This window comes from Meles meles, chromosome 10, assembly GCF_922984935.1.
Source record: "Meles meles chromosome 10, mMelMel3.1 paternal haplotype, whole genome shotgun sequence".
Lineage (NCBI taxonomy): Eukaryota > Metazoa > Chordata > Mammalia > Carnivora > Mustelidae > Meles > Meles meles.
In genome coordinates this window covers 103,741,931-103,767,372 of record NC_060075.1, presented here as the reverse complement: position 1 = coordinate 103,767,372, position 25,442 = coordinate 103,741,931, and the positions used below count along the sequence as shown (strand labels likewise).

Here is a 25,442-nt window from a genome sequence, read left to right as displayed (position 1 = left end):
CAGAGCACGGGAAGTCAAAGAAACCTAAAGCCCCGTGGACTCTTCCAGGCCAGGGGGGCGGATTCTAGGTGCTAGCTCCACTCTCCAAAGCCAGCTTAAGATGTGCACACCCACGGCTTCCTGCCTGTGCACTCCCACCGCCCAGCTGCTGTGCTGGTCCCCGTTTCCGGAAGCTGACCTCTCCTGCTCGGCGGTGTCACCTGCTTCACCACCTGTGTGCGTTTCCTCCGTTGTTGGGATGGGTTTAGAGCTCCTGACTCTGACTCCGGTTTGAACAGGTAAGAGGACGACTTAGTCACTAACCCATTCAAGCACTTCACCAGAGAACCCGGTTTTTATAGGGCTTTTTCCTCAACCTGCACAGAACAGTTTTCTCTGGGGGTGTGGTTACTTTCCTGGCTTACACGAAGCCTAGGCTATGGGCATTCCCACCACACGAAGGCCTCATAGAGTGGGCAGGTCCCCAGCTTGGAAGGGAGGGAAGTGGGGAGGTGTGAGCCGTGGAGCCCAGCCCCTGTCACACGGGCTGTGCTGCTTAGTTCCTCAGGTTTCTAGCAGTTAGCAGAATCAAAACTAAACTCCTGTTTGCTTTTGTGCCTGCCATAGAAAAATCTCTCCTCTTGGCTCTGAGCTTCTCCACAATGGAAGCCAGACAGTGGGGTGGGGGTGGGGGTTTCTTCCCACTCCCTGGGCAGTATCTACACACCAGGGTCAGAACACATGTGGCTGCAAAGCATGGCACCGAGGAGTGTCCCAGTCACACAGAAGAAACCTCCAAACTTTAAAAAGCTACCAGATGGGTGCCTGGGGGACTCAGTGGGTTAAGCGTCTGCCTTTGGCTCAGGTCATGATCCCAGGCTTCTGGGATTAAGTCCCGTATCGGGCTCTCTGCTCAGCGGAGGTCTACTTCTGCCTCTCCCCCCACTCATTCTCTCACTTTCTCATTCTTTCTTTCAAAAAAAAAAAAGAAAATCTTAAAAAAAAAAGTTACCAGGCCATTTGGGTGTAGACATGATGGTGGGAAAGGCCAGAGGGGTGCAAGAAGGATATGGAAACTCTGTACTTTCTGCTCAGTTGTTCAGTTTTTGAAGTTAAAATTGCTCTAAAAATAGTTTATTAATTTTATAAAAAGTTATCAAGAAGAACATCTACAGTAGGTCAGATATGATTATTAACTATTGTCAACACTGCATTGTTAACAAAGGATACAATATTTTTATTTATAAGGTAGTCATAAGTAGAGCAATGAATAATATACATCTAATTTTTTATATACAATCAACATGTTCTGATCAACAGTGTAAACCACAGAAAAGAGAATCTTGCTTTTCATCTGTATAAATATTGCTTTCATCACAGCAAAACTTTACAATGCTAAGACGTACCATATATAGAAGCTATCAAGCTCTTGCTTGCTGCTTTCAAAAATGAAGTTACTGCTGTCTGTTGTTAGCCCGTTTACATGGTCCCTTCTGATTATCAGTCATCAGATCTGCAGGATCTCTTCATTTCCAAAAGACGGGGTTATACACTCTAAGGTTATTTTGTAGCCAATCAGGCCAAAAGGGTTGAAGAAATAATAAATGCACCTAAAACAAATGTATTTAGGCTTTTCCTTGCAGTTTTATCTGCTAGGTGATAGGTGGGGATTCGTGGCACTTCTGTGGGCAAATCCGACAGGACAGACCTGTGACCTCCGAGGACACACGGTGATTGTACAGTTAAACAGGGAGAGAAAACAGTATGAATTGCTTCAGATATTTTCCCAGATACAATTTATGAGGAAAATAGAAAAGTGTTTCTTAAAGCAAGAATCCTTTTCTCGGATTCCTGTTTTTCTAAAAGCCATCCTACTCCTTATACAATCATTCTAATGTCTCCCCCTTGTAATGTAACTGATGTGTCAGGGTCTCCTCTGCCTCTGGGAAAGAAAGGTCACCAGGTGACCATATCTCCCCTCCTGGGAGCCAACCCCAGGTACCTGCACCAGCAGAATTTGCTGCAAGCCCAGGCACCTTAGGCTGGTGGTTCTCAGCCATGGCTGTGCACGAGAATGAACTTTAGGAGCTTTCCAGAGCAGAAATGCCTGGATTTCACCCATAAAGATTTATATTTAATTAGTCAGAGGTCCAGAGGGGCCTCACTGGTCCATAAAGATTTATATTTAATTAGTCAGAGGTCCAGAGGGGCCTCACTGGTTTCAGAAGCTCCCAGGGGGATTTCACTGTGCAGCCAGAGCTGGGAACACCCTTTCTGGGCTTGGGGAGGAGGGGCGGCGGGGGGACTGCCTCTTATGCGGCCCTGGGAAACATGGGCTTCATCAACATACTGAGTTACCAAGTTACCAAAACATGCTGACCGTGATTAGGTTCTGCAGGCATTTCTAGTCTATTGGTAAATGCATAGTAACTGTAAATATAAAAATAATTTGTATCAAAGTCAGATTAGTATATATAAGCCAGCAAAGTGCTGTATTATTGCTTTTCTTTACACTGACAGGATCTGTGTTCACAGTAAGACATTCTTTCCCTCCAACACAGCTGCCGACTTGACAGAACCCGCTTCAGGGCAAGCCTGAGCCACGTGCGCTTTTTACCTTCTCTCGTTTCACAAATATAAAAAGTGCTCTTCTCTTCTTTATTAGGACCATGACCCAGCTTGGCTCTGCGATGAGGCTGTGCCCTTTTTATCAGACAGACAGACTTCCCCTGCTTGGATTAAATCCCTTTAAACAAAGATTTCAGTTTTGAATTTTGATTCTATTTGTCTTTCGAACCTTTCATAGAAAAATTAGTTTTCCTAAAAACATACAAAGTTCAGTGCTACATGAGAGGATAATCGTCCTCAAAAAAGTTACAAAAATAGATTACCTTTTAAAAATCCTATCTGTACGCATCTTTCATAGTACAAAAAGCTATGCCTGATGGGGCAAGGATTTCTTTTCGGTAAGGTTTTACAGCCCTAGGCAAGGACATACAAACAGATTATTATGTCGTAATAAAAACGTGTACTTATCAAAAGAAAGAAATGCAAAGTAGACGTTAAGGGCAATTTCACCAGCTGTCACTTCCAGCAAGCCCCTTATTCATTGCAGCGGAGACGGACTTTTCTAACTTCTTAGGAAATCCACACCGGTTCAGGGCCCTATCAAGGCTCAGGTTTCGTATTTGCCACTTACGGGATAAGCTGCTGGGGACAAAGAATTAGAGGTTCTGGAATAGTCAGTAGTAGCCAAGTCTCAGGAATACTAAGGACAGTGCGTTGTTCCGTCTGTGCTGCCTCCTCTGGGAACCTTTACCTGACTCAGGCTTCTCTCTCCAACCCCGCTGGGGGCCCCCCGCTCGGATGCCTGCAGGTCACCTCAGAGATGCGGGTTTCAACTCTGCTTGCCCACTAGGATCACAGGGGAGCCCCTGCGTCTGACTGTATCAGTCTGGGGGGACTTGGTTCCCTTTTTTTTTTCTAAAATTTTGATTGTGTTATGTTAGTCACCATAAAATGCATCATTAGTTTTTGATGCAGTATTCCAAGATTCATTGTTTACATCAGCCCCTTCTTTTTAAGATTGGCAGAGGACGAGAACTGTGAGTCGCCGTAACCAATGGCTTCACCTCTGCTTGAGGAACCCGAGGCCGGGTGACTGTGACAGGTGAGTGAGATGCCATCAGCTGAGGAACAGGTCTTCACCCACCCACTGGCCTTTCCTTTCCACCTGTGGTTCCCCAAACTTGGGTGCTCACCACAATAACCTGCAGAAGTTCCGAAAGGCCCCTGGGCCCAGGCTGCATAGGAGGCAAATCAAATCAGAATCTTGGAGGTCGGACCCCGGGAGATCCGGGCGAGTAGCCAAGCTCGAGAGCCAGTTCATTTATGTCTGCAGTTGGGGGCCAGGGGGCTAAAGCCCCAAATTAAGAACTTTCAACTTGTCATCAAACCATGTCCCTACAGTGCTCCTCGCTACAATAAAATCAGCGACAACTGGGACTCAGCACATCTAGAAGTTGGAAGATTCATTTTTTTTACTTCATGAGGTGACGGAAGTGTTACTTATAGGGTATGAGTGCAGGGACTCCTGAGTTTATAGGACAGGTGGCAGGACGCAGGCCCACGGTCAGTGTCGCGTGAACTGTTTCCAAAGGCCAGATCTCAGGCGGGGGTGAGGGGCTGAGGAAGGAACGGGTTCTCTGTAGGGTCTTAGGACCTAGGCTCAACAAGGAGGAACGGAAGAGATGCGGTGTAAACTTTGAACGCTGGCCAAGCAGGGCCATGAGATGGAAACACCGGGGCTCTGGGGGGCCCCCTCTCCTTGTCCACCCATAGTGATGGTGGGGGTCCCTGACTGGCGGGCTCTGCTGTCTCGGGCTCTGAGGCATCTCCAAGCCCCCCATGCACAGCCATGGGGAGGATAATACAGTTCTCTGTGTTATGTGGGAAACACAGTTTTCAAACTGAGGACTCAGCACCTAGATTTTATGCAGGAAAACTGAAATACAAAGGAGAAAAAGCTTGAATAGTTTTTGCTGTTTTATTATGTTATAGTAAAATATTGCAAATTACAAAAATACTAGGATTTAACTGCTACAGTTGGACTGACATACAGTTGCTCTCCCTCACCAATCACTTGCTTCTTGATGAAAAAGTGGTAATAAAATGTGCATCAGTCTGTTTCCCAGGGCCAAAGAAGATTCTGGCTAAAGTATTTATGTTCTGAGGCGAATACGTAACAAAAGTGATTTGCTGACAATGGCATAAAATTTGAGAGTCTTAGAAATGTTTAATCTTTTCAAGAATCATTTTCAGATCCCCAGGGAGGACCCCCCCACCCATGTGGGGTGCTGGGGAAATGCCACAAGCTAGTTCCCAGGCTTAAAGGGACAGCTTGTCAAGATGCACGAACGTGGCCTTTCTCCTACTTTTTTAGCAGTTTCTCTGGCAGATGCTTTCTTGGTCGAGGTTTCAGCCCTCGGGAGCGCACTTCCATTACCCTCGTGGCTAAGACCCTCGAGCCTTCCAGGGCCTCCCAAGGCAGGACTCACTCGTCCCTGCCCTGTGCTGAGTGTGCTTGGCTGACCCGTCTTGCCTACCCTCTGTCGTATTGTGTTACGGTTTGTGTTTGAGTCAAGTCAATTCCCTTTGCTAAATTGTGAATTTCTTGGAATCGGGGATTATGTTTTTTTTTATTTTTAGGTCTTCAGAGTCTATGCTGGGCTGGTAGAGGTGCTTAAGAGTATCTGAAAACATAACGGAATTGAACTACATAGAGTTTACATTTCCATTGGAACAAAGTCATTATACTGGTAACAAAACCATAGGGCCCTGATCCGAGAGTCAATAAATACTTTAACAGCGAAAGGGAAGTCTTGTACGTGTGTGGGGCTGAACACATCCACAGGTCAGAAATACGGTCTGAAACATCTTTTCCTTGAAAGACTAAGAGGGTTTAACACCTGTGTACCAAGGGCTGCCATGAACCGGTCAGGCTGCGAGGACACGGTAGGTGGAAAAGCACTCCGCGTCCTAAATTCGCTGGATCCTCCAATGCTAGGGAAACTTTTAGGAGGGAATTTGTTTTCTTTCAAAAAACGACCTGTAGATGTTGTTAAGGCATTGTCATGGATTTCAAGCTCTGATTTAATATCTACCCCTTTAATTCCCTGATGCATAGTGTTAACTTTACTTCGCTCTGTGAAATGTGCCCCTAGGGGCGAGGGCTGTCGGTTCCTGCTTGGTGGCCGTGGAGCCTGGATCCCTTCATTTTGGGGCCTTGGGGACAGCCTACCAGAGAGGGGGGGGAAAGAGTACCCTTTGAGTAAAAAACTTCTATAGTAAAATAAAAAGGAAATTGTCTCCCATAAGCCTAATTTGGTAGTGGGGGTGGGTGGGAGGCTCCATGAGTTTGAGGAGGAGCGTTTCATTTCTGCAGTATCCAGACAGATGCCCATTCATTCCCCATCCCCCAGAGGACTTGACGTATTTCCTCTGAGACTCAAATTTGGGAGCCACGTTCTTGTGTGAACTTTTGCATTATCGTTCCATTGTGATTAAAGGCTACTGGTTTGAACGGAGATCAAACGCGAGCTGGTCCAGGTTATAGTGTGATGTACCGTCTCCTCTCACCAATAGGGAACTCCTACTGAGCTTCCAAACAGTGGAATGGAAAAGAAACAAGTAAGTCCAATACTTATAGGAAACGCTGGTCAACCAATGGAGAGTAAGTACCATGAAGACATTTATATAAAAAGAAGTCTGAAGAAGAATTCGACCCCTTCCGTTTCTTTTGCGCTTGGGAAGGGTTCAAAGTGGCTTATCCTCTTTAACATGCTATGATTTGCTACAGTACCAACCAATCCTGCTTAGGACACAGAGTACTTCTAGTTTTTTTAAAAAATTGTCTTGCAGTGGAAGAATCTTGGAGCTAGAGTCAGTGGAATCAAATGTTAGCTGGAAGGCTCTGACCCTTGCTTCTTGGTCATAGTTGGGCCTGGATCAACTCAGTGCAGCCAGTACCATGAGCAAGCTCCTTCCTCGTTGGAAAAGCCCAGGAGAAATAAAATCAATAATGACAATTAAAAACCCCCAGGGTCCCCAAGCAATAAAACTCCTTATGCAGATTTTTTTTTGCTTTTCTTTCTTTTTTTTTTTTTAAATCAAATATACGTCACTGAAAGGCGAACTTCTGCCCAAAGAGAATATTCTTGCCGGATGCCTTTTTGTGGCCATCTCACAGTTTGAAAATAAAGGAACTTCCCAGCAACTTCTCAAAGTGCATCCGAGGGGGGGCACTTCCTGGGTGAAAGATGGGTCCGTAGGAGCAAATATGGCCAAACCAGTCCACGGGCCCAGGAGCCAACAAAGGCGTGACTATCAGCACTAGAGTAGCTGCCGTGGCTTGGTCCCAGGGCGGGGGACACATCCGAGACTCTTATGGCCAACGCTATCCTCCGTGGTCATGCTCCAATAAACTCACTGCTTGGCGGGGCTACCCGCAGGTAGTCTGAGTTTTCGGCTGCAGGGCCCTTAAAAACGCCGTTGGACTTGGCTTCCTTGGGAAAGAAGTGCTGCTGGTAGTCGGGGTTGTCTAGGCTGATTTGGTGGTTGTCTTTCTGGGCCCAGAGGCTGGGGCCGCCGAGCGTGCTGGTGACGCAGGGAGGGATGGTGTTGAGATACTCAGGGTTGTCCACGGCGTTGCTGTGGGGATTTTGGTAGTGAGCGTCTCTGCCAGGAGCGGGGTTTAGCGGCTGATTGTGATAAACAGGATTCTGCACGGAACCCGCCGGCCTTTTGGGGACAGACTGGTTTATGTATTCTGAAATGGAAAAGAAATCACAGGTGAAGCGATCGGCCAAGCATCAGCCCAAGCGGACTTGGGCGCAATTGAACCCCGCCGGTTTTCTCCCACAAGACCACGGAGCGTCGGGTGTCTGGCAAGACGAGGAGCTGGCTGGTGCTGCAAGGGAAACCGTGTCCTTGTCTACAATTCTCCAAGCAACGGGCACATTGGTCTCTTGCCAGTTTAGCGTTCTTAGAAGGACAGCCTGCCTTGAGATGCGTGTGTGCACACGGGCACATCAGGGAGAAAGCCGAGACTAGGCACATACGTGTGTCACAGGCCAAGAATGGAACCAGGACCAGATGTGTCACATGCCACGTGCACACACACTTCTCCACACACACACACACACCACACACACACGTCTTTGACGTGTGCTTCAAATTCTAGAAAATCTGCGAACTGGTCCTAAAACCACACCTCCCAGCTGGACACGACTTGAGTCCAACACAAAGACCCGAGCGTGTGCTCAGTCGTTTTGTGTTTCTCTGCCTCTTCCTCCCCACAGGTGTCTGCATGCTTGCTACAGTCTACACTTCTGGACTGGCTTGAGGAAGCAAGCGGCCTGGGCCCAGGGGACGGAGGCTGGCCCTGCTGGATGCGGGGGCCACGGCAGTGACCTTCCTTGTGCACGGTAAGCCACTCACCGGGTGCTGGGAGGAAGGCGTCATCTATGTTGTCCTCAGCTAAGGTGCCAGTGGGGTCTGAACTGTACCGCTGCAGGAAGCTGTCTTCTTTGAGGGGACAGCTCTGAGGAGGAAATAAAGGTCACTCCAGTCAGTGCTGCTCAACGCGTATAAAAATCACCTGAGATTCTGTTAAACTGCAGCTTCTGATTCACTGCGATCCAAGAGAAAGTGCCTGGGAGTCTGCATTTCCAACTAGCCCCTGGGGGACACTGATGCCGGGGGACCACAGGCCAAGTGGTGAGGACCGGTGCCGTGTGGTAGGGTTTTGGCAATGACAGAAATGTTCTGTGATCTGTGCCCTCCCAGGCGGTCACCGATTTAAACTGAAGTCGATGGGGCGCCTGGGTGGCTCAGTGGGTTAAAGCCTCTTCCTTCGGCTCAGGTCATGATCCCAGGGTCCTGGGATCGAGCCCCGTGTCGGGCTCTCTACTCCGCAGGGAGCCTGCTTCCTCCTCTCTCTCTGACTGCCTCTCTGCCTAGGTGTGATTTCTCTGTCAAATACATAAAATATTAAAAAAAAAAAATAAACTGAAGTCGATGCAAAGGGCCGGGGGCTTCTATACTGGGAAGTGTTGGTCTAGATCAAGGCTTCCTACCAAGCATCAGCATCCCCCCAGAAGGCTGGCTCGGACACGGATGGGGGCTGGCTCTGCCCCTCGCATTCCTACTTAAGCAGGAGTGGGTCAGAGGCTCGGCGGTTCGCACTTGGAACAAACCGCCAGGTGATGCTGCTGGGGGTCCACGAACCCCATTTTGCACGGCACCAGCCTAAGTGAGAGCTGCCTGCTGGCCTTAGGGCAGGGGCTCAGGGCAAGCATACAGGAGAAGGAAGGAAGGAAACACAGGAAGGAAAACCAAGGTTCGTTGGGGGTAGGATGGGCATTTGCTACGTGCAATAAAGCCGTGACTCAGAGCTGTTACTTGATTCGGGTTTATGAGGTGCTCATACGTACCCCGTTTCTGTCAATGCAAGCCACGGTGGAGTTGTTGCTGGTGGCGCTCTGGAAAAGAATCGAAGATGCCTTGTCTCACCCATGCCCACCGAATGCAGGACCTGGGGCCTCACGGGGCGGGTGTCACTATGGGGGCTTAACTTCGTCCTGACCCATTAGCTTTAGAAAAACTAGGTTTAGTTCGAACTTAATTCTGGTCCCTAGTAGACCTGAAAAGACTACGGCCCAGTTGCTGCAAGGCCATAAAAGAACCAATACACCTGACTGATTCATTCTGAGTCTGGCTGACCATTTGCTTAGAACGGACTTCTTTGTCTCCCCGTGAGTTCTGCTGGCGGGGGTGCCATTTTCTCTAAGCAATTCATTCAACCCAGCAGACACCATGCTTGAGAAGGGGGCGCATTTCGTACCAGAGAGCTCAGGAGGGGGGTGCGGGACGTGGAGGGGCTGTGGAAGAAGCCCTGCTGGGGGATGAGGTACTCATCGGCGTCGACCACGTCCTCCATGTCCTCTTCGTCCATCAGGGCGCGGTAAAAATTGGAGTCTGTAGGGCTCGGCAAGTGCATTCTCTCATCTCCCTGGTGTGGAACATTTTGAGACGATCAGTAGGGCCCAGAGAGGCGCCAGTCCACTGTTTGGGCAGATGCCTCTTTGTTGGGCACTTGGTTTGTAATAAAATCAGCCTGACTCTCCGCAGAGTAGCGGCTTCCTCCCCTTCCCCACCTGACATGAAAATATTAAAAAATTCTCCGATGTTTAAAAGCCTCTAAATGAAACAGGAACAGCTTAAGAGGAAGAAGAAAGGGATGGAGCAGAATTTATGGAGGGTGAGCTTTGTGGTCAGGTGCTGCCATCTTACAGTTTATATAAGAAATGTGTCGGTCCCAGCAGAGACCTCTTAACCCCTTGGGATCTCCTAGGGGAGGAGAGTGGCAAAGGTGTCATTGTTATGTTAACCAGGGGCTTTAGGCCCACACCTAAGGGTGTTTGGGGGGAGTGGGGATGGGGGAGTTGGGGGGCCAACCCAGAGACCTCGCAGTCAGCCACACTCCCTGATGTCCTGGAGTAGGGGAGGGGCTGGAGGCGGACTCAATCACCATTTGGCCAAGAATTGAACCAGCCGTGCCCATTTAATGAAGACGCCATAAAACCCCCCAGAGGCCGGGTTCCGAGAGCCTCTAGGTTGGTGAACACATGGAGTTTGGCGACAGCCACCCAGCTGGAGTAAGGGAACTGCCTGCTGGGAGGTGCACGGAGACCCCCTTTTCCCCACCCCCCAACCACTCGCACCGGAATTGCAAAGCAGAATCTTCAGGGGCTGTGCAAATTCTTTTGCATACATGACCTCACAGCCCTGTGAGTTTGGTGTTGTTAACCTAAAGCATTAAGTGGAAACTCAGGGGTCTGAAGGCAGATTTGCTGCCACGAAGGGCCTGCTTCTCCATCAGAGGGAGCTGAGGCTCTGGCTGACCGGAAAATGACGATGACGCATGGAACTGAGCATGTATGGATGCTAGGGTTCAGCCGGGAATGGCAAATGGGGTCAGGTCGGGGGGGCACCACAAAGGAACTCCACTCCGTTCAGTGGGACCCGTGCCTCGCTCTAAGGCGCTGAGGGTTTAAGGACGGGGCCTGGGAGACAAGGAAATGGAGTGGGCACGCCGTGGAACACAGTGACATTGGACGCTCATCAGAAGGACTCCTCCCAGGGCAAGTTCAGAGGCTGTGATCTGGTACCTGGATGACAAGGTAGCGCTGGGGGTCTCGGGCCATTTTGGAGAATTCAATGATCAGTTCACGGAATTTGGGGCGACTGTCTGCATCGATCATCCAACCTGGGAAGGAATGAGGAAAACAGCGCGATTAGACCCTGAAAAAAGTGGTAAAGACGGCATTGCTTCCAGAAGGCATTTATGTGAGATCCTTTTAGGCAAGTAAGGGATGCAGAAACCCAATCTTTGTGACTGGCTTTTTAGTCCTGGCACCCTAGCGCTGATCCCAGTTTTAAAGACCGAGATGACACAAAACACTTGAATCAGAATGACAGCAACATCGTCTAATTTTCAGTGCCTATTCTTCCTGGGGCCGGAGTTCTGGAATTATCACCGTAAGTGTTCCGGCAGCCTCGCACACATCGCTGTTTGTGGACTGCTAAGACTGCAGGGAGCCCGGCGTCTGGGCTCTCTGTCTCAGTCCTCACAGGGCATCCACTTTCATCTAGACTGACTTAGCCGTCTTGCGAACTGGAAACTAGACTCAATTTAGGGAGAGTTAGGGACTTTCTTTAAGAGCCTCGGGGTTTGGAACTCCACACCCTGATGCTTTCACTGTCTACATCCTCAGTAACGGAGCACGCAAGTGAGGGGGGCATCGCAGTGCCTTCCCTAGGATCGAAGTCCGGATTAAACAGCTGGAGGAACAGCGATCCGCTGGCAATCCTTGTCTCTCTCGAGGGCTTACGTTTATTTTTTATCAGCAGGATGTCAAGTTATTTTAGGACAGACTGCTATGTGCCCTCAGACGAACCGTGTGACCTCTCTGGATCCCAGCTTCCTCAATCCACAGCAAGGAAGTTAAAAGTAGGTTAACTCTGGGGTCTGAAGTTCGGAAAGGCATGAGTATTTACATGGACTCGGCCCCGTCCTATTCCCTGTGCTGCCTTCTCCTGTAAGTGCCCGTGACACGTGGAACGTCACTTCAGAGCCTGCTGAACTTGTCCTTCTGGTGGAACAAGAGCACTGACCAAGTTACACACTCTTGTTTCAAGTGTTCACTTGCTATGCTGCAAAGACCTCACGCAGATCTATTATTTGAAAGGCTTAAGTCAAGGCAGAATTGTCACTTCTACCAGCCTCGTGGGCTTCTCCTTGTTAGGCGTTCAAAAACATTCGGTCTCTCCAGTAACAGGCTTCAAAATGTGCAGCGCTGTTTTCACTGAGCAACTCAGAGACTAGAATATTTTGGTGAAATGGTTTCTGGGGGAATTTGGTTTTATTTATTTGCTTGCAAACATGGGCACATGCCAGGGCATTGTGCTCAATGGGTCAAGCAAAGCTTCCTGAAGAATGCTGGGGGAGAGTTTACAGACATTTCTGGGTTTCGGTGCCTGCTGTAGAGAACGGGACAAGGTTTTTTCAGGGAATCAAAGGTCTCAATCTTTTGGCTAAGGGTGGCAACACCTTTCCAGGCACCATAAGGCACTCTGAGTGCTAACATCCAGGTATGCCAGCGTGGATGGCCGTGGCAGTCACTCACACTTGACCATGATCATGTAGACATCGATGGTGCATATGGGCGGCTGCGGGAGGCGCTCTCCTTTCTCCAGGATGGTGGAGATCTCGCTGGCAGGGATTCCGTCATAAGGCTTGGACCCGAAGGTCATCAACTCCCAAACGGTGACGCCTGAGAGGATGAGAGAGTTGCTTTATGAGTTGGTAATAATCACGACGCCTTCTCTTTAGTCATCATTTAAACGTTTCTAATCTTTAAAAACCTATGTTTCTGTGGCTTTGAGCAATTTGCTCGACAGCCAGAAGCCTCAGTACACCTTTCTGTAAAGTGGAATAATGACAGTATCTGTCTTACCGGATAGTTGTGCAGATCAAAGAAGAAAAAGCAACTGAAAAGTTCAGACAATGCCTGGCAGATAGTAAGTGGCCAATAAATCTTAAAACTTGAGTGATAGCAACAATGACAAGTCAACCACTATAATGACATAAGGAGCAGGAGTTACACACTCAGACATCTGCCCTAAGCTACTTGTATCTATGGAAGATGGAGACCGCAGACAAGATTGTACACTGCACATTTTAAAATAATAATAAAAATTGGGAACCAGAAAACCCTACATTCTTTTTAAAAAACATCAAAACCCCATACTTGTTTCAAAAATCAATAAAATCAATCGTCATGATTAAAAAAAAAAAAAAAAAAAGACTTGGTGTTTTTCCAGACCATCTCTGAGTTCTGATGATTCTTTTATCTCTGTGCCTCCCTTATTGGGATTCTCTGCTCTAGAAACCCCCACAGTGAAGGTGCCCTGGGGTGACTCTAGAGGTGACCCCAGTGGGATTGAGCCTGGGTCCCCAGACTACATAGGAAGGAATAAGACATGGGATCCTGGCAGTTTCCTGATCTCCAGCTGGTCTAATGATCCATTTTCTTTAGAGTTGGCCTCTAGATACATAGTCCCATGGGTCAGCTTGGATTATCCAAAGGCTGTCCCAGAGCTGAATGACCTGATTACAGAGCATGCAACATTGAAGAATGAAGCAAAGTCATGGTCCAAGGGCAAGAACATAGCTTCTCCTGTCCTTCCTCACCACAGTGTCAACATGGACTTGATGAAAAATAAAATCTCATTTCCAGATCCATGAAGTCAATTCATCCCAACGAGGTTTAAATATACATTATGTTAAACACGCATAATGCCTTGCTGTGGGAAGGCAAGCTCTCCAGGTTTGGGGACAAATGTGAGAGAAAAGGGGTGGGCCTACCTGGTGGTGGCTTTGGAGAGGGCCTGGAAGGAGGTAGGTATTCTCTTTCCAACTCCTAAGTGGAATGCATATGTACCTAATTTATTAAAATATTTTGTCTTGACTGGAGACTAGGGGGCGGAGTAATAGGATTTGTTTTTTAAAGATTTTTATTTATTTATTTATTTGAGAGTGAGCAATCAAGCGAGCATGCACAAGCGAGCAGGGGGAGGGGCAGAGGGAGAAACACTCTGTGAGCCAACTCAGCGCTGAGTGTGGAGCCTGACGCAGGGCTCGATCTCACGACCCTGAGATCATGACCTGAGCCGGAATCAAGAGTGGGGTGCTTTAACTGACTGAGCCACCCAGGTGCCCCAACAGGATTTGTTTTTTTAAGCTAGAACTTCAGGTCTGTGGTTTAACAGTTGCACTTACTGCCAGGGACAGCAGATTATGATCACCGACAACACGATTTCCACCAAAATGAAAAACACACAATCACTAGAGGGACGCTGACTTTCTGACACTGCTTGTAATCGTCCAAAGGCAGGAAGTTGCAGAATTTAAGACAGTTCTCATTTACTCAACAAATGAGGACTCACTCCGGACAGGCGGTGGGTTGGCCCACGCCAGCTGCCGCACGGAGGATGAGGAGGGAAATGCAGCCACATGATTCTGGAAAGGCCGCAGGAGCCAGGCCGCTCAGGAGCTCGGGTTTTGTTTGGAACATACGCGCAAAACCAAAGTAGGCTATTAAGCAGAGAATTTAAAGTCTGCTGTGATTTAAAAGTATTTTTTGTCTGTTGTCTGGAGAACAGACGAATGTGTGTAGAACGAGGAGAGAAGACCCGTCAGGAACCGGAGGGGAGGAGGTTGACAGGGAGATGCCTCTGGACGGGACTTGGGAGCGGGAAAAGTAGCATTTTTCCCTGTCCCTCTTGGGGAGCAGACACACTTGGAAAATGACTAAAACAACAGGGCATCAGAATAGCTTTAGGTGCTTATCTAGTTCATTGGTTGCAGGCAGCTCTGCTCACAGGTACATGTAAAAATCCACCTGTTCAGCGAGAAAGATCGCTGTCTTTGTAAAGCCTGCATCCTCACAGAAGAGACAAAGATCCATGAAACTGAAATACATTTAGAGTATCAGGAAGTTAATAATGTTATGAAGAAAAAAAAAAACCTAAGTAGATGATGTCTTGAATGATTTGTTGTTTTTTTTTTTTGTGGTAACAACTGGATTCTTCTTGGAAATCTGCCTCAATACTTCTCTCCCCAAACACCCATTTCTGCAGAGATGGGATGGCCCCTCCCCGTCCCCATTGTGGCTTGAGTAGTGGGGACAGATGCTAATTCACAGATAAATGCATCAGATGAGCTATTTCGCAGGCTTTCAGCAGACTGCTGGACTTGTGACAGTGGGTTAGTGACACTTTCTTCAATGGTGAGGCCCTTGTAGGCTCAAGACATCCTTTGTGCAAAGGCAGTGAGGCAAGAACAGGAAAGGCGTGTTGGGAGTAGGGGCACGGGCCTGGGCAGGGCCACAGTGGGATCTGGAGGGGGAAACAGAGAATCCCTCCTGAGGAGATGTCCTCCCTAGAGCTGCAAGCAATCACTATTTCCCTTGCTTGTTTTTTCCCCACAGACACATCCTCACAGTGCACTCCTGTCAAGCCCTTCCCTCCGACACACAAAGACTTCCATTCACTGCATGAAACAGTGGCCACTGAGTTAGTCCATCACAAAACCTCATACTTCTCCCCGGAAAACCCCATTTGTCATCTCCCTTTGGTTCACTTCAAATCCATGACAAGAGGTCAAGTGTGGTCTGATGCTGCAGGTCTACGCATTTCCTAAGTCCGAGCTCTCTCTCCCTCCGTTACCCGCTCTTGACAAGTTCACTGCTCTCTCCAGTGACACGTAGTGCACTAGTCAGACCCAATTTCCTTTGTCGTGTTTTCTTAGTAGAACGGACAGTGACCACTACGCTATTATTAGTTCCTGTCTTGGAAGAAAGGATTTGGATGACAGAGCACAGAACGTCCATCAACAAACAATTCAAGCCGCTTCTGCTCAGTACACATTCATTAGCAACAAGAGTTTGACTCACCGTAGCTCCACACATCACTTTGGTGGGTATAAATTCGGTGTAAAATTGATTCCAAAGCCATCCACTTGATAGGCACCTTGGAATGATGAGAGAGGAAGGAATACGATAAGCATTAGCTTCCCTCTGTTGCAAAAAATTAAATCACGTGGAAACAAATTACAAGCGACAAATGTGGGAAAGCCGGGCCGCCCCACCTTGATACCCCAGGAGGAGTGCTCCCTCCCAGGAGGAGGAGCAAGTTTTCAAGCTGGTAGAAAACAGGGCTATTCTGTGGTGTGGTTTCATGAAGGCCTTGGCTGAGGACCTTTGGTCTGTGGTCTGTTCTGGTGAACTGGGTGCACATGCCGGGGGCTGGGGTTTCTGGTGGTGTGCAGTGGTCCCAGGCACCCCTCGTTTATGGGTGGTTGCAGAGACCAGCTGCTTGGAGCCGTCCAGGTCAGAGTGAAATTTAAGAGGGGTGCAGCTGATTCAGAGCTACTGGAGGGCTTAGCATGGGGACTTGCATGGGAGAGTCCCCTGGAGGACCACCAAGCCTGTCTGGGAGGAGAGAGTCTAGGGAGGCTCCCAAGGGAGCCTTGGGAGCTCTAGGAACAGCATGGGGAGTTTTCCATATTTCTGAAATATTCTCAGTAGCTGTATGCCACCAAATTGGCTGTGACATTTCCCCCTCTTCTGAAGGGATGGGCGCGGAGACCCAACCTTGGCTAATGGTCACCCAAAGATGGAGCTGAGCTCGTGTTTATTGGCTTTGGCCTCTGGATGTGACAGAAACATCTATTTTCACTCTCCCTGCAAATCCTGCTCTTAGAGCAGCCCCTCTGGTCTGTACTTCGAGAAGAGGACCCTGGCTAGACTCAGGTGTCCGTGGCTGCTGCTGTGACCTCACCCAGAACATTCTGAGAACGTCCCCTCCATCGGTTGGTCTGCTGGCGAGTGAATGCTCGCCGATCTATAAGCCATGTCTCACCTTGCCTCCTTCCGCATGGTATTCTTTCTCCTCGGCACCAAGCAGCTTGGCCAGCCCAAAATCTGTGATCTTGACATGCTGTGGCGTCTTCACCAGAACATTTCTGGCTGCCAGGTCGCGGTGCACCAAGCGCCGGTCCTCCAGGTAGTTCATGCCCTGCAACACGGGGCCATGCAGTGAGGGAATGCAGGGTTTGCTTAGCAGGGAATGAGGGTTTGCTTAGCAGACTGCCCCGGGGAGCACAGAGCCGGGTTCCAGCACAGATGGCACGGTTGTGCTCTGCGGAAAGCGGGCGCCCGTGCACAGGGCTCTGACGTCCTGTTCCCCCCAGACTCGGAGCTTTCCAAACCAGGGGCCGTGTCTGACCCCGTCACTGTGCTTCACCTGATGGACACAGTCCCTTGCACCTTGCAAACACCAGTAACTACCAACTGAGTAGACGAAAAGACAAATTAAGGAGGATATCATGAGCTGCTGACTTGCTAACTTTCCTCCAGCCTATAACGTGTTTTAAACCCAGATGAACCAAGTATTCGAGGGTAGTGACTGAACAAGAGCTCTGCTGTTGGGCTGAGACCGGCTGGGAGTTCCTCTGCAACTTGGCAACCGTGCCCCTGCCCGGGGTCGCCCTCCCGATGCGCAGCTGACCTGGAAAGCAGGGAAGGTAAAGCCGCTCCCCACGGGGCACAGCTGGGCTTCTCGGGGCTGGGAAGCCATGCTCCCCTCACACTCTCCCGCACTACCTGCTATGATTTGCTACCGATGGATGAGATTTTTTTTTCAGTGTTATTTCCTTGTTTTTAAATTTTTATTTATTGTTTTATCTTTTTTAAAAAAAGATTTTATTTATTTGAGAGAGAGAGATAGCAAAGGAAAGAGAGAGAAAAACAGGCTCCCCACCGAGCAGGGAGCCTGATGCAGGACTTGATCCCAGGATTCCGGGATCATGACCTGACCCCATGGCAGATGCCTAACTGACTGAGCCACCCAGGTGCCCCTATTTCCTCGGTTTTTTTTTTTTTTTAAGGTTTTATTTATTTATTAGACAGAGAGAGATCACAAGTAGGCAGAGAGAGAAGGGGAAGCAGGCTCCCTGCTGAGCAGAGAGCCTGATACGGGACTCGATCCCAGGACCCTGAGATCATGACCTGAGCGGAAGGCAGAGGTTTAACCCACTGAGCCACCCAGGCGCCCCTATTTCCTCATTTTTAAAACTGAAATCACATGACATTGAATTTGCTTCGACGGGTGGCACCTCCCCGCTCCCCCCTCTGCCTTAGGTCACTTCCTTGTCCGATCAGAATCACAGCGCTACTTGAGAGGCGCCTAGCACAGTGCCTGACATGTGAATTCCCGGAATTATTCCCCCTCAAGTCCAGTCCTTGCCCACAGCCTTCTTGGCGGCCGTCTTGAGCTCTTCGGGCTGGCAGGCGGGGGTCGCTTCCGGCCTCTACTCCTCCTTGCTCCGTGCCTGCCTCGTTCAGCCAAGCTCCCTGGGACCCTACCAAGCTCCAACCGTTGACATGAGCTTGGCAGCTCGCGCCCCTCGCAGGGCCAGCCTGGCAGGCGGGAGACGCCGTAAGCCCTGCAGATACCTGTGTTTGCGCCACATTCTCTGCTACTTACTCCTGAGTGAGGCTCGCTCTCTCCGGCCAGGGGCGTGGACCCCGTTTCCAACCTCCTTTACGGCTGACACTCATGAGCTCTCCAGCAAAGACAGCCCAGAAGAGCTTACTGAAGTGCATGAAATGCAAATGAATGGGCTTCACCCACTCTAAAGTTAGAGCTTTAGTCTCTAACTTTCTCGAAGCTGCGTTGGGCTCTCCTTGGGAGGGCAAGGGCAGGGAGAACCTGTCGCTAGAGATGGAGTCCCCAGTTTCCTGGCAAATTCTTTGCTTCCTTTGGCAATAGATAGTACGTGGAAATTTCCTGTGAGGTGAAATTAAAATTTCTTTCTTTCTGGAGAACTAACCCTCCTAGGAAACTAGGATCTTAGGAAGATGCGACCAGGAATTAGCCTTTGGGGGTCATTTTTGAGGACTCTCATTTTTCTTTCTTTGGAAAAAGATGATTAATTCCCATGTCTCCCTTCTCCCTCATAGGATCTAGAAAGTTCTGAATGTTTAAGATGCTGTTGGATTTAAGTGCCCCTCTCTTAAGATTCCTCAGATGCAGCAAATTAAGGTTAACGGGGCTCATGTCTACTCAGGAGGAAATCAGCAGGTTCTCTCTGGCACAGCACTTCCAAATTCAGGATTATTATTTAGGAATGGCATGTGGGGAGCGAGAGGGAAGGGGCAGAAGCTGAGAAAACTCCTCCCAACAGAGGACTGACTACTCCGTGTCACCTCTCCCCTCGACCCCGTCACCAGGTGCCCCATTCAATCAGCTTCCAGTTCTCCTTTGGTTCCTAGGACCCTGCTCAGTGCTCCTGTGTCTTACAAAAAAGCAAGGCCTCTTTCTAGTACATATGGTGTGCTCTGCCCCATTCACAAAGGGTTATGGGCTTGGCCTCTTGCCTGGTTTGGCGAACATGCACACTCCCACGTGTATTAGCTCACTTGCTCTCTCTCTCCTTCCTCCTCTCTCTCCCCCCGGTCTTCTCTTGTTCCTTCCACCCAGTGTCGCTGGGCCTGCTTCCGTAGACATTTCCCGAAGACCTCCGCGGGGCTAGATCTGTGTAGGCGTGGCACGGCTGTGTCAGAGCGATCACACCGCAGTGCCGGACACACAGCAACCAGTCCGATCTTGCCCTGTCCCTCTCACTTTATTTCAAATACGTGTTTTCTGAGCTCCTCCGAGCCACCCAGGGTGGGCAGGAGGCACCTCAGAGGGAACCACCAGCTTCCTTTCACTATCATCTCAGACTTCTCATTCTGCCTCTTTGAGTGCCCCACACTCTGGACACTGGCCACCTTTTCACCAAGGTTGCTGCAAAATGAACGAACGGAAGAATCAGTGAGTGATAATAACAGCTGACGGTTTGGAGCACTGACTCCAAACCGTGTGTGGGTGTTTCCATCCCATCTTCCAAGAAGCCTGCTCTTGGGCTGGAGTGCTATTGCCCCCAGGACCACCCTGAGAGCCGCCCCAGCGGGTCCAGAGGCCTGTCGGACCAAGTGCACCGAGTCCCCAAGACCGCTGCTGGGACTCAGCCCTAATTTCTTGCTGGGGCCTCCATGTGAAACTTGCCTGCTGGCCCAGAGGCTGCTTGAGATGTCAAAGAAACTCCAAATAAACAAAAAAACCAGCCATCCAGCCCCTTGGCCCCATGCCGCGGAGTAAGTCCACGTTGTTGTGCAAACCTAATAAACTGACCTGAGCCCCCGCCCCCCTGCCCCCCTCGGGTCTGCAAAGGACCAGAACAGCTTTACTAAATCGTGCTGTTTCCGGAGAATATCTGTCTTCAGGGAAGGCTTGGGAAAGAGCCCTTTAGGCCTTCTGGAGCCCCCCAGCCAATCAGTCAGAGGGGTCTACATCAGCGATCCCCGGCGGCCAGATGAGGCTCATTTGAACTCAGATAAAACTCTGTTTATCAGTCTCTGTCCCACACCACCGAGGCGGTTTAAAAGGCCATCTCGATGCCCAGTGAAGTTATATTTTAACCAGTCAGCATAGATAAGAGCCCTGATAAGAGCCCATTTAAACAGGAAGCGGCATCCGCAGGGGGCCTCAGTGGGGGCCCTTGGGAAGCTCCTTCCTGATTCCTCTCGGATGTCCTCACTTTAACTGAAATCAATGTATTTATTTGCGTTAATTACTACAGGACAGCTAGGATGAATTCTGAAATACCGAGGTTAGAAGGGGATGTGAAGAGCCTGCCTGGAACCTCAAAGCACCAAGGAGAAGCCCGGGGGTGCGGCTCACAGGGACTTCAAGATGTTTCTGGCACGGACAACTACGGCAGAAGGAAGGACTGGGGGTGGTTGGGTTGGACATTTACAGGCTATTTTCCGGAGGGCTGCAGCATCCCACAACTCTTGGGGGGAGTCCAGAGGGAGAAGCCAGAATGGGATCCGTCTCTGTTCTATTTCGTAAACTGCCACGGGGAGAAGCTGGGGGAGCGCTGACTTTGCGAGGACAGAAATGGGACACAGCACGAAGTGGAGAGCCTGGCAGATGGTTTTGGCCGAGTTCCATCAATAGTATGGCTTGCCCACCCCTGGGCCCCTGCCCTCAGAAGAGGTAGAAAAGGGTCAGAATTTCCGACCCCAGACGAAGTCATATGGCACCAACACCAACACCGTACTGTGGCAGGGACAGGGGGACAGCCGGGCTCCTGGCCCACGGGTTCTGCCGAGCCATGTCAGCAAGTTCAGATCAAGAGCACGGACCTGGGTCCAATCCTGATTTTGCTACATACTAGCTCAAGACCTTGGCAAGGTACTTAGACACCCCTGTGCCTCAGTTTCCCTGCATGTAAAGTGGGCTAATCTGACAGTTAAGTACATTAAGCCATGCAGAACACGGGATGGCACCCAGCGAGAGTCCTCCGTAGGGGCTAGAGTTTGTCACGGTTTCCTCCTAGATGCCAAGTCCCCCCTCTCTTCTCCACCCACGTGCTGTGAGCCTGAATTAGGTCACTGTACGAGTCTGCGTAGCTTACAGTTTCCACAAGAGTCTAATCCTGCCTCAACTCCTGAGAAGCCTTTGCTTCTGAGACGATGCCGTCTTCTTAGGTGGGCATGCAGGGCCCCGCAGGGTCTCAGCTTGTCGTCCCCAGCTTGGCACTGGCGGCCGTTCCTCCCTGCAGCAGCTGTTAACCTCTCTCAGCCGCAGAGCCCCTCTGCGTTCTCACCGCTGGGTCCTGCCCCAGGGTGTGCATCGCACTCACGTCTCCAGCACAGAACTCTGGAGGCTGAGAGACAGGCTGGCTTGGCTGCCCGCCTCCTCCTCCCCCACCCCTCGCCCCACTATCCTCCCAGCACCTGGGGCCAGGCTGACAGACTGAGCTCCCCTCGCTGGTCCCCGCCCACCCCAGCCCTGCCCCGTGCCCTTCAGGGCAGCCCGGGGGTGCGAGTGTGGCCGTGCATGCAGCCAGCTCTCCCGCTCCCACCCCCATCCCTACAGCATCGCTGGCTCTGCATGGATCTGCGTCCCTCTCTGCTGTCTAAGTTGGGGAGAAAAGAAATTTTGTTTTATTTCTTTATCTACAGCACCCGATTCCTAACACTGGCAGATAAATGCCCAAGAAATTGCTTAGTGAAATATTTATAAAAGTTGATATTTTGATACTTTGATTTTTTATTTTTTGAGAGAGAGAGAGGAAGAGAGAGCATAAGCAGTGGGAAAGACAGAGGGAGAGGGAGAAGCAGGCTCCCCGCTGAGCTGGGAGCCCGACATGGGGCTTGATCCCAGGACCTGGAGATCATGACCTGAGCCGAAGGCAGACACTTCACCATCTGAGCCACCCAGGTGCCCTGATACTTTAACATAATGATAACTTCTGGCTTTTTAGTGACACCCTGCAAAGTGATCATTTCGGCTGATTAAATTCACCTGTAATCTTTAGTGGACCATTTAAGAATAAATTAAAAAAATAATCCAAATTAGGGAAATATCTGGTAACAGGATGCTGCTGGGCTCTGTCACTGATCTGCCTTGTTGGCTGAAGTTTATGGAGCCGTGTGCTTCCGGGGGGAATCAGCTCCAGTAGAGTCCTCCTTCTGGAATCAGCACCCTCCCTTGGGCTGCACCTCGACCCTCCCCTTGATGAGTCCTGACCTGCAGCCTAGAAGGAGCGGGCCTGAGTGGGGAAGGCCAGAGCCCACCTGGGAGCAGGACGTTGTGCACAGAGGTGAGTGTGTCCTCGCCGCCATAGCCTGGTTAGACTGACCGACTGTAGCCCCTTTTCGAGTTCCTTGCCGGGAGTGATTCTCCTCTCACACCCCTGCTTGTCTTTTAGGACCACAGTACAGTGTGTTGACATGGGTTTCACGACAGGGCACCCAGAACCGAATACAGGTGGCCTGGACTGTTCTGGCTACATCTGGGGACAATGATCCCCTTCTTGCCCCCGACTCAGACATGATAGCCTACAAACGGCTCAGCCCAGCTCGTCTCCTCCCCTTTGAACTGCTCCCGTGCCCTGACCATTCTGACAAATGCGCGGCCAATGAAAACACCCGAGGCTTTTTCAAATGAACCTAGACCAAACTAAGTAATCCCGCATGCTTCAAAAAACAAATCCTTTGAACCGACTTTTTAAGTTTGCCCTATTCCAACAGTTATCGCGTACGTCGACTTAAATGCAGTTTGGTGCCTGTACAGTTGTGGTCAGAGGATGAGGCTGCAGAGTGTGTCTGAGAGCCTGTCTCTCCGCCTGCCCTCTGTCTCCAAACCTCTCCAGGATCCTCAACTTCTGGCAATTACCCAAAAACCCCAATTCTGTGAGATCTGATAAGCTCTTTGGTCAAAGAGGTTTGGGGAAATGTCAGATTAATCCGTCCAGAGAGCTTTGTAGTGACCTGCACTGTGGCGGATGCTCTAAGGGGAAGAAACTCGCACAACAGCAGTGTTTTCCAAGTGACAGGATGATAAGGCGATAGGATCTTCCAGATTAGAACATTTTATGACATTATGGCGCCATCTGATATCGTTGGGGACTTACTGGCTGGCTTATGTAGCCAAAAAATAGTGGATACGTTTTCTGAAGCAACGAAGTCCCAGCACGTGGGGGCCACCCAGGGCCCCGTGAGCCAGGAGCTTAGGAAGCAACGATCTTTCTCCTGGGGGGCGGGGGTGGCAGGGGGTGTCTCCACAAGCTCCTGAGGCCGGAGAACGGAATCTGTTTCCAGCACGTTCGACGAGGTGCCGTGGCTCTCTTCTGCTCTCCGTCCCATCCGGACTTCCTCCCTAGCCTACTCACTTTGCTTTGCTTTCCCTTTTGCCCGGGTGATAGAACGTGTCCTCTTAGCAGATCAGGTAGGGCAACAAGCTTGCCTAACAGCAGCCGGCTCTTCAGTATTTAGAAAACGTCTCAGGAGAGTCCATGCCTTTGTGAATCAAGGCAGGTCATTTATACGTCAATAAATCCCACTTGAAAATGCCAGGAGTGGGGCGCCTGGGTGGCTCAGTGGATTAAGCCGCTGCCTTCGGCTCAGGTCATGATCTCAGGGTCCTGGGATCAAGCCCCACATCGGGCTCTCTGCTCCGCGGGGAGCCTGCTTCCTCCTCTCTCTCTGCCTGCCTCTCTGCCTACTTGTGACCTCTCTCTCTGTCAAATAAATAAATAAAATCTTTAAAAAAAAAAAAAAAAAAAAAAAAAAAAGAAAATGCCAGGAGTGAGAATGGACTCCGTCGTCCCCTGGAATCGTAAGCACAGGTCCGTGCTGGACAGAACTCGCTGAGGCTATGTGCCCTACCTAATGTCACCTTCGTGGAGCTGTGGGCTGACGTGACATAATGAGAGAAGAAATGCTAGCTATCCCGGCACCCTCCAGGGAACCGGGCCTTGGAATCAGGAAGCAGCAGCCCGCAGGTGTGTGGAGCACTGGAAGCCTGGCCCAGGGTAGGGACGGGCCAGGACACCCTTCTTCCAGAACTCGCTGTCCAGCTGGGGTAGGTGGGCACAAACTCAAGTGGGCCAGTAAACAAGCCAGATCTTCCCAGGTAGCAATTTGAGATAAAAAGAAAACAAAGGAGGGGCGCCTGGGTGGCTCAGTCAGTTAAGTGTCAGCCTTTGGCTAGGATCATGATCCCCGGGTTCTGGGATCAGTCCCTGCATCGGGAGAGACTCAGCAGGGAGCCTGCTTCTCCCTCCCACTTGTGTTCTTGCTCACTCTGCTCTCTCTTGCACTCAAATAAATAAAAAGTCTTTAAAAAAGAAAAAAAAAAAGCAAACAAAGCAAGGTAACCTTGTCTGGATGGGGGGGCCATACTCTATGTTTCTTGCCATAGATAATCAGGGAAGAAAGCTAAGGAAGGATTTCTGGGCTCAGGCGTCTCTGTATGAGTAGATCCTCAGGAGTAATGCTATATTCGGTAAAACCTGCTGGGGGCCGGCCATCACCTCCTCCAGATCAGCCACTGTCTGCACTGAATAGGGCCCTAAGTTCCAGGTCAACCAGGAACCTCAGAAAGTGACCTTGTTCAGACACAGGGTGTTACAGATGGCATCAGGCAAAGGTCCTGGATGGACGCACTGTACAGGGCGCCTGGGGGGCTCAGTGGGTTAAGACTCTGCCTTCAGCTCAGGTCGTGATCCCAGGGTCCTGGGATCGAACCCCGCACTGGGCTCTCTGCTCAGCGGGGAGCCTGCTTCCCCTTCTCCCTCCGCCTGCCTCTCTGCCTACTTGTGATCTCTCTCTCTCTGTCAAATAAATATTTAAAAAAATATATATGTGTATATGTATGTGTGTATAAACACATATATGTGTAAAAAAAAAAAAAAAGAAAGCATCCTGCACTTAGGGGTGACTGGTGTCTTTTAAGAGAAAGGAAAAGGCGATTTAGACTCAGACACAAAGAACAGCGAAGGCTGTGTGAAGACCGAGGTACCGATGGGAGGGACCGTGAGCCCGGGAGGACCCGGAGCCGAGCCTTCGGAGGGGGCAGGCCCAGCCTCACCTTGACTTTGGACTGACCTCCAGAACTGTGAGTGGTACCTCTCTGTTGCGGTCAGCCACCACGAATCTGTGGTAATTCGTGGCAGCCTTAGGAGCCCAATCCAGTCACACACAGAAATAATGCACATTCTCATGAAGGCACAGCACCAGAGGTACACACCCTCTCCCAGGACCCCTGTCTACTACTGACAAATACGTCCTCTACCCTGCGACCTGGGGATGGCTGCAAGAAGGACGAGAACACCAGGGGACTGGCCGTGCTTGGACGAGGGGCCAGGAGCCTCCGGGGGCTACAGCGGAGAAACTGACACCAGACGGCGCCAGAATAAACCGACTATCGCTACGACCAGG

General features: G+C 50.2%; 1 protein-coding gene across 4 annotated transcripts in view; it reads right to left on the bottom strand.

Annotated features, from left to right (window-relative positions):
- Window positions 1-5,180: 5,180 nt before the first annotated feature.
- Window positions 5,181-25,442, bottom strand: part of EGFR (epidermal growth factor receptor) — a 211,082-nt gene continuing 190,820 nt past the window's right edge. For all 4 annotated transcript variants that reach the window (XM_046020189.1, XM_046020191.1, XM_046020187.1 and 1 more), the window contains exons 21-28: window positions 16,525-16,680; window positions 15,558-15,633; window positions 12,228-12,374; window positions 10,710-10,807; window positions 9,383-9,550; window positions 8,973-9,020; window positions 7,978-8,080; window positions 5,181-7,306 (exon numbers count right to left, since the gene is read on the bottom strand). In XM_046020189.1, coding sequence (XP_045876145.1) covers window positions 6,948-7,306; window positions 7,978-8,080; window positions 8,973-9,020; window positions 9,383-9,550; window positions 10,710-10,807; window positions 12,228-12,374; window positions 15,558-15,633; window positions 16,525-16,680 — 1,155 coding nt within the window. In that variant the 3' untranslated portion in view covers window positions 5,181-6,947. The remainder of the gene's footprint in view (window positions 7,307-7,977; window positions 8,081-8,972; window positions 9,021-9,382; window positions 9,551-10,709; window positions 10,808-12,227; window positions 12,375-15,557; window positions 15,634-16,524; window positions 16,681-25,442) is intronic.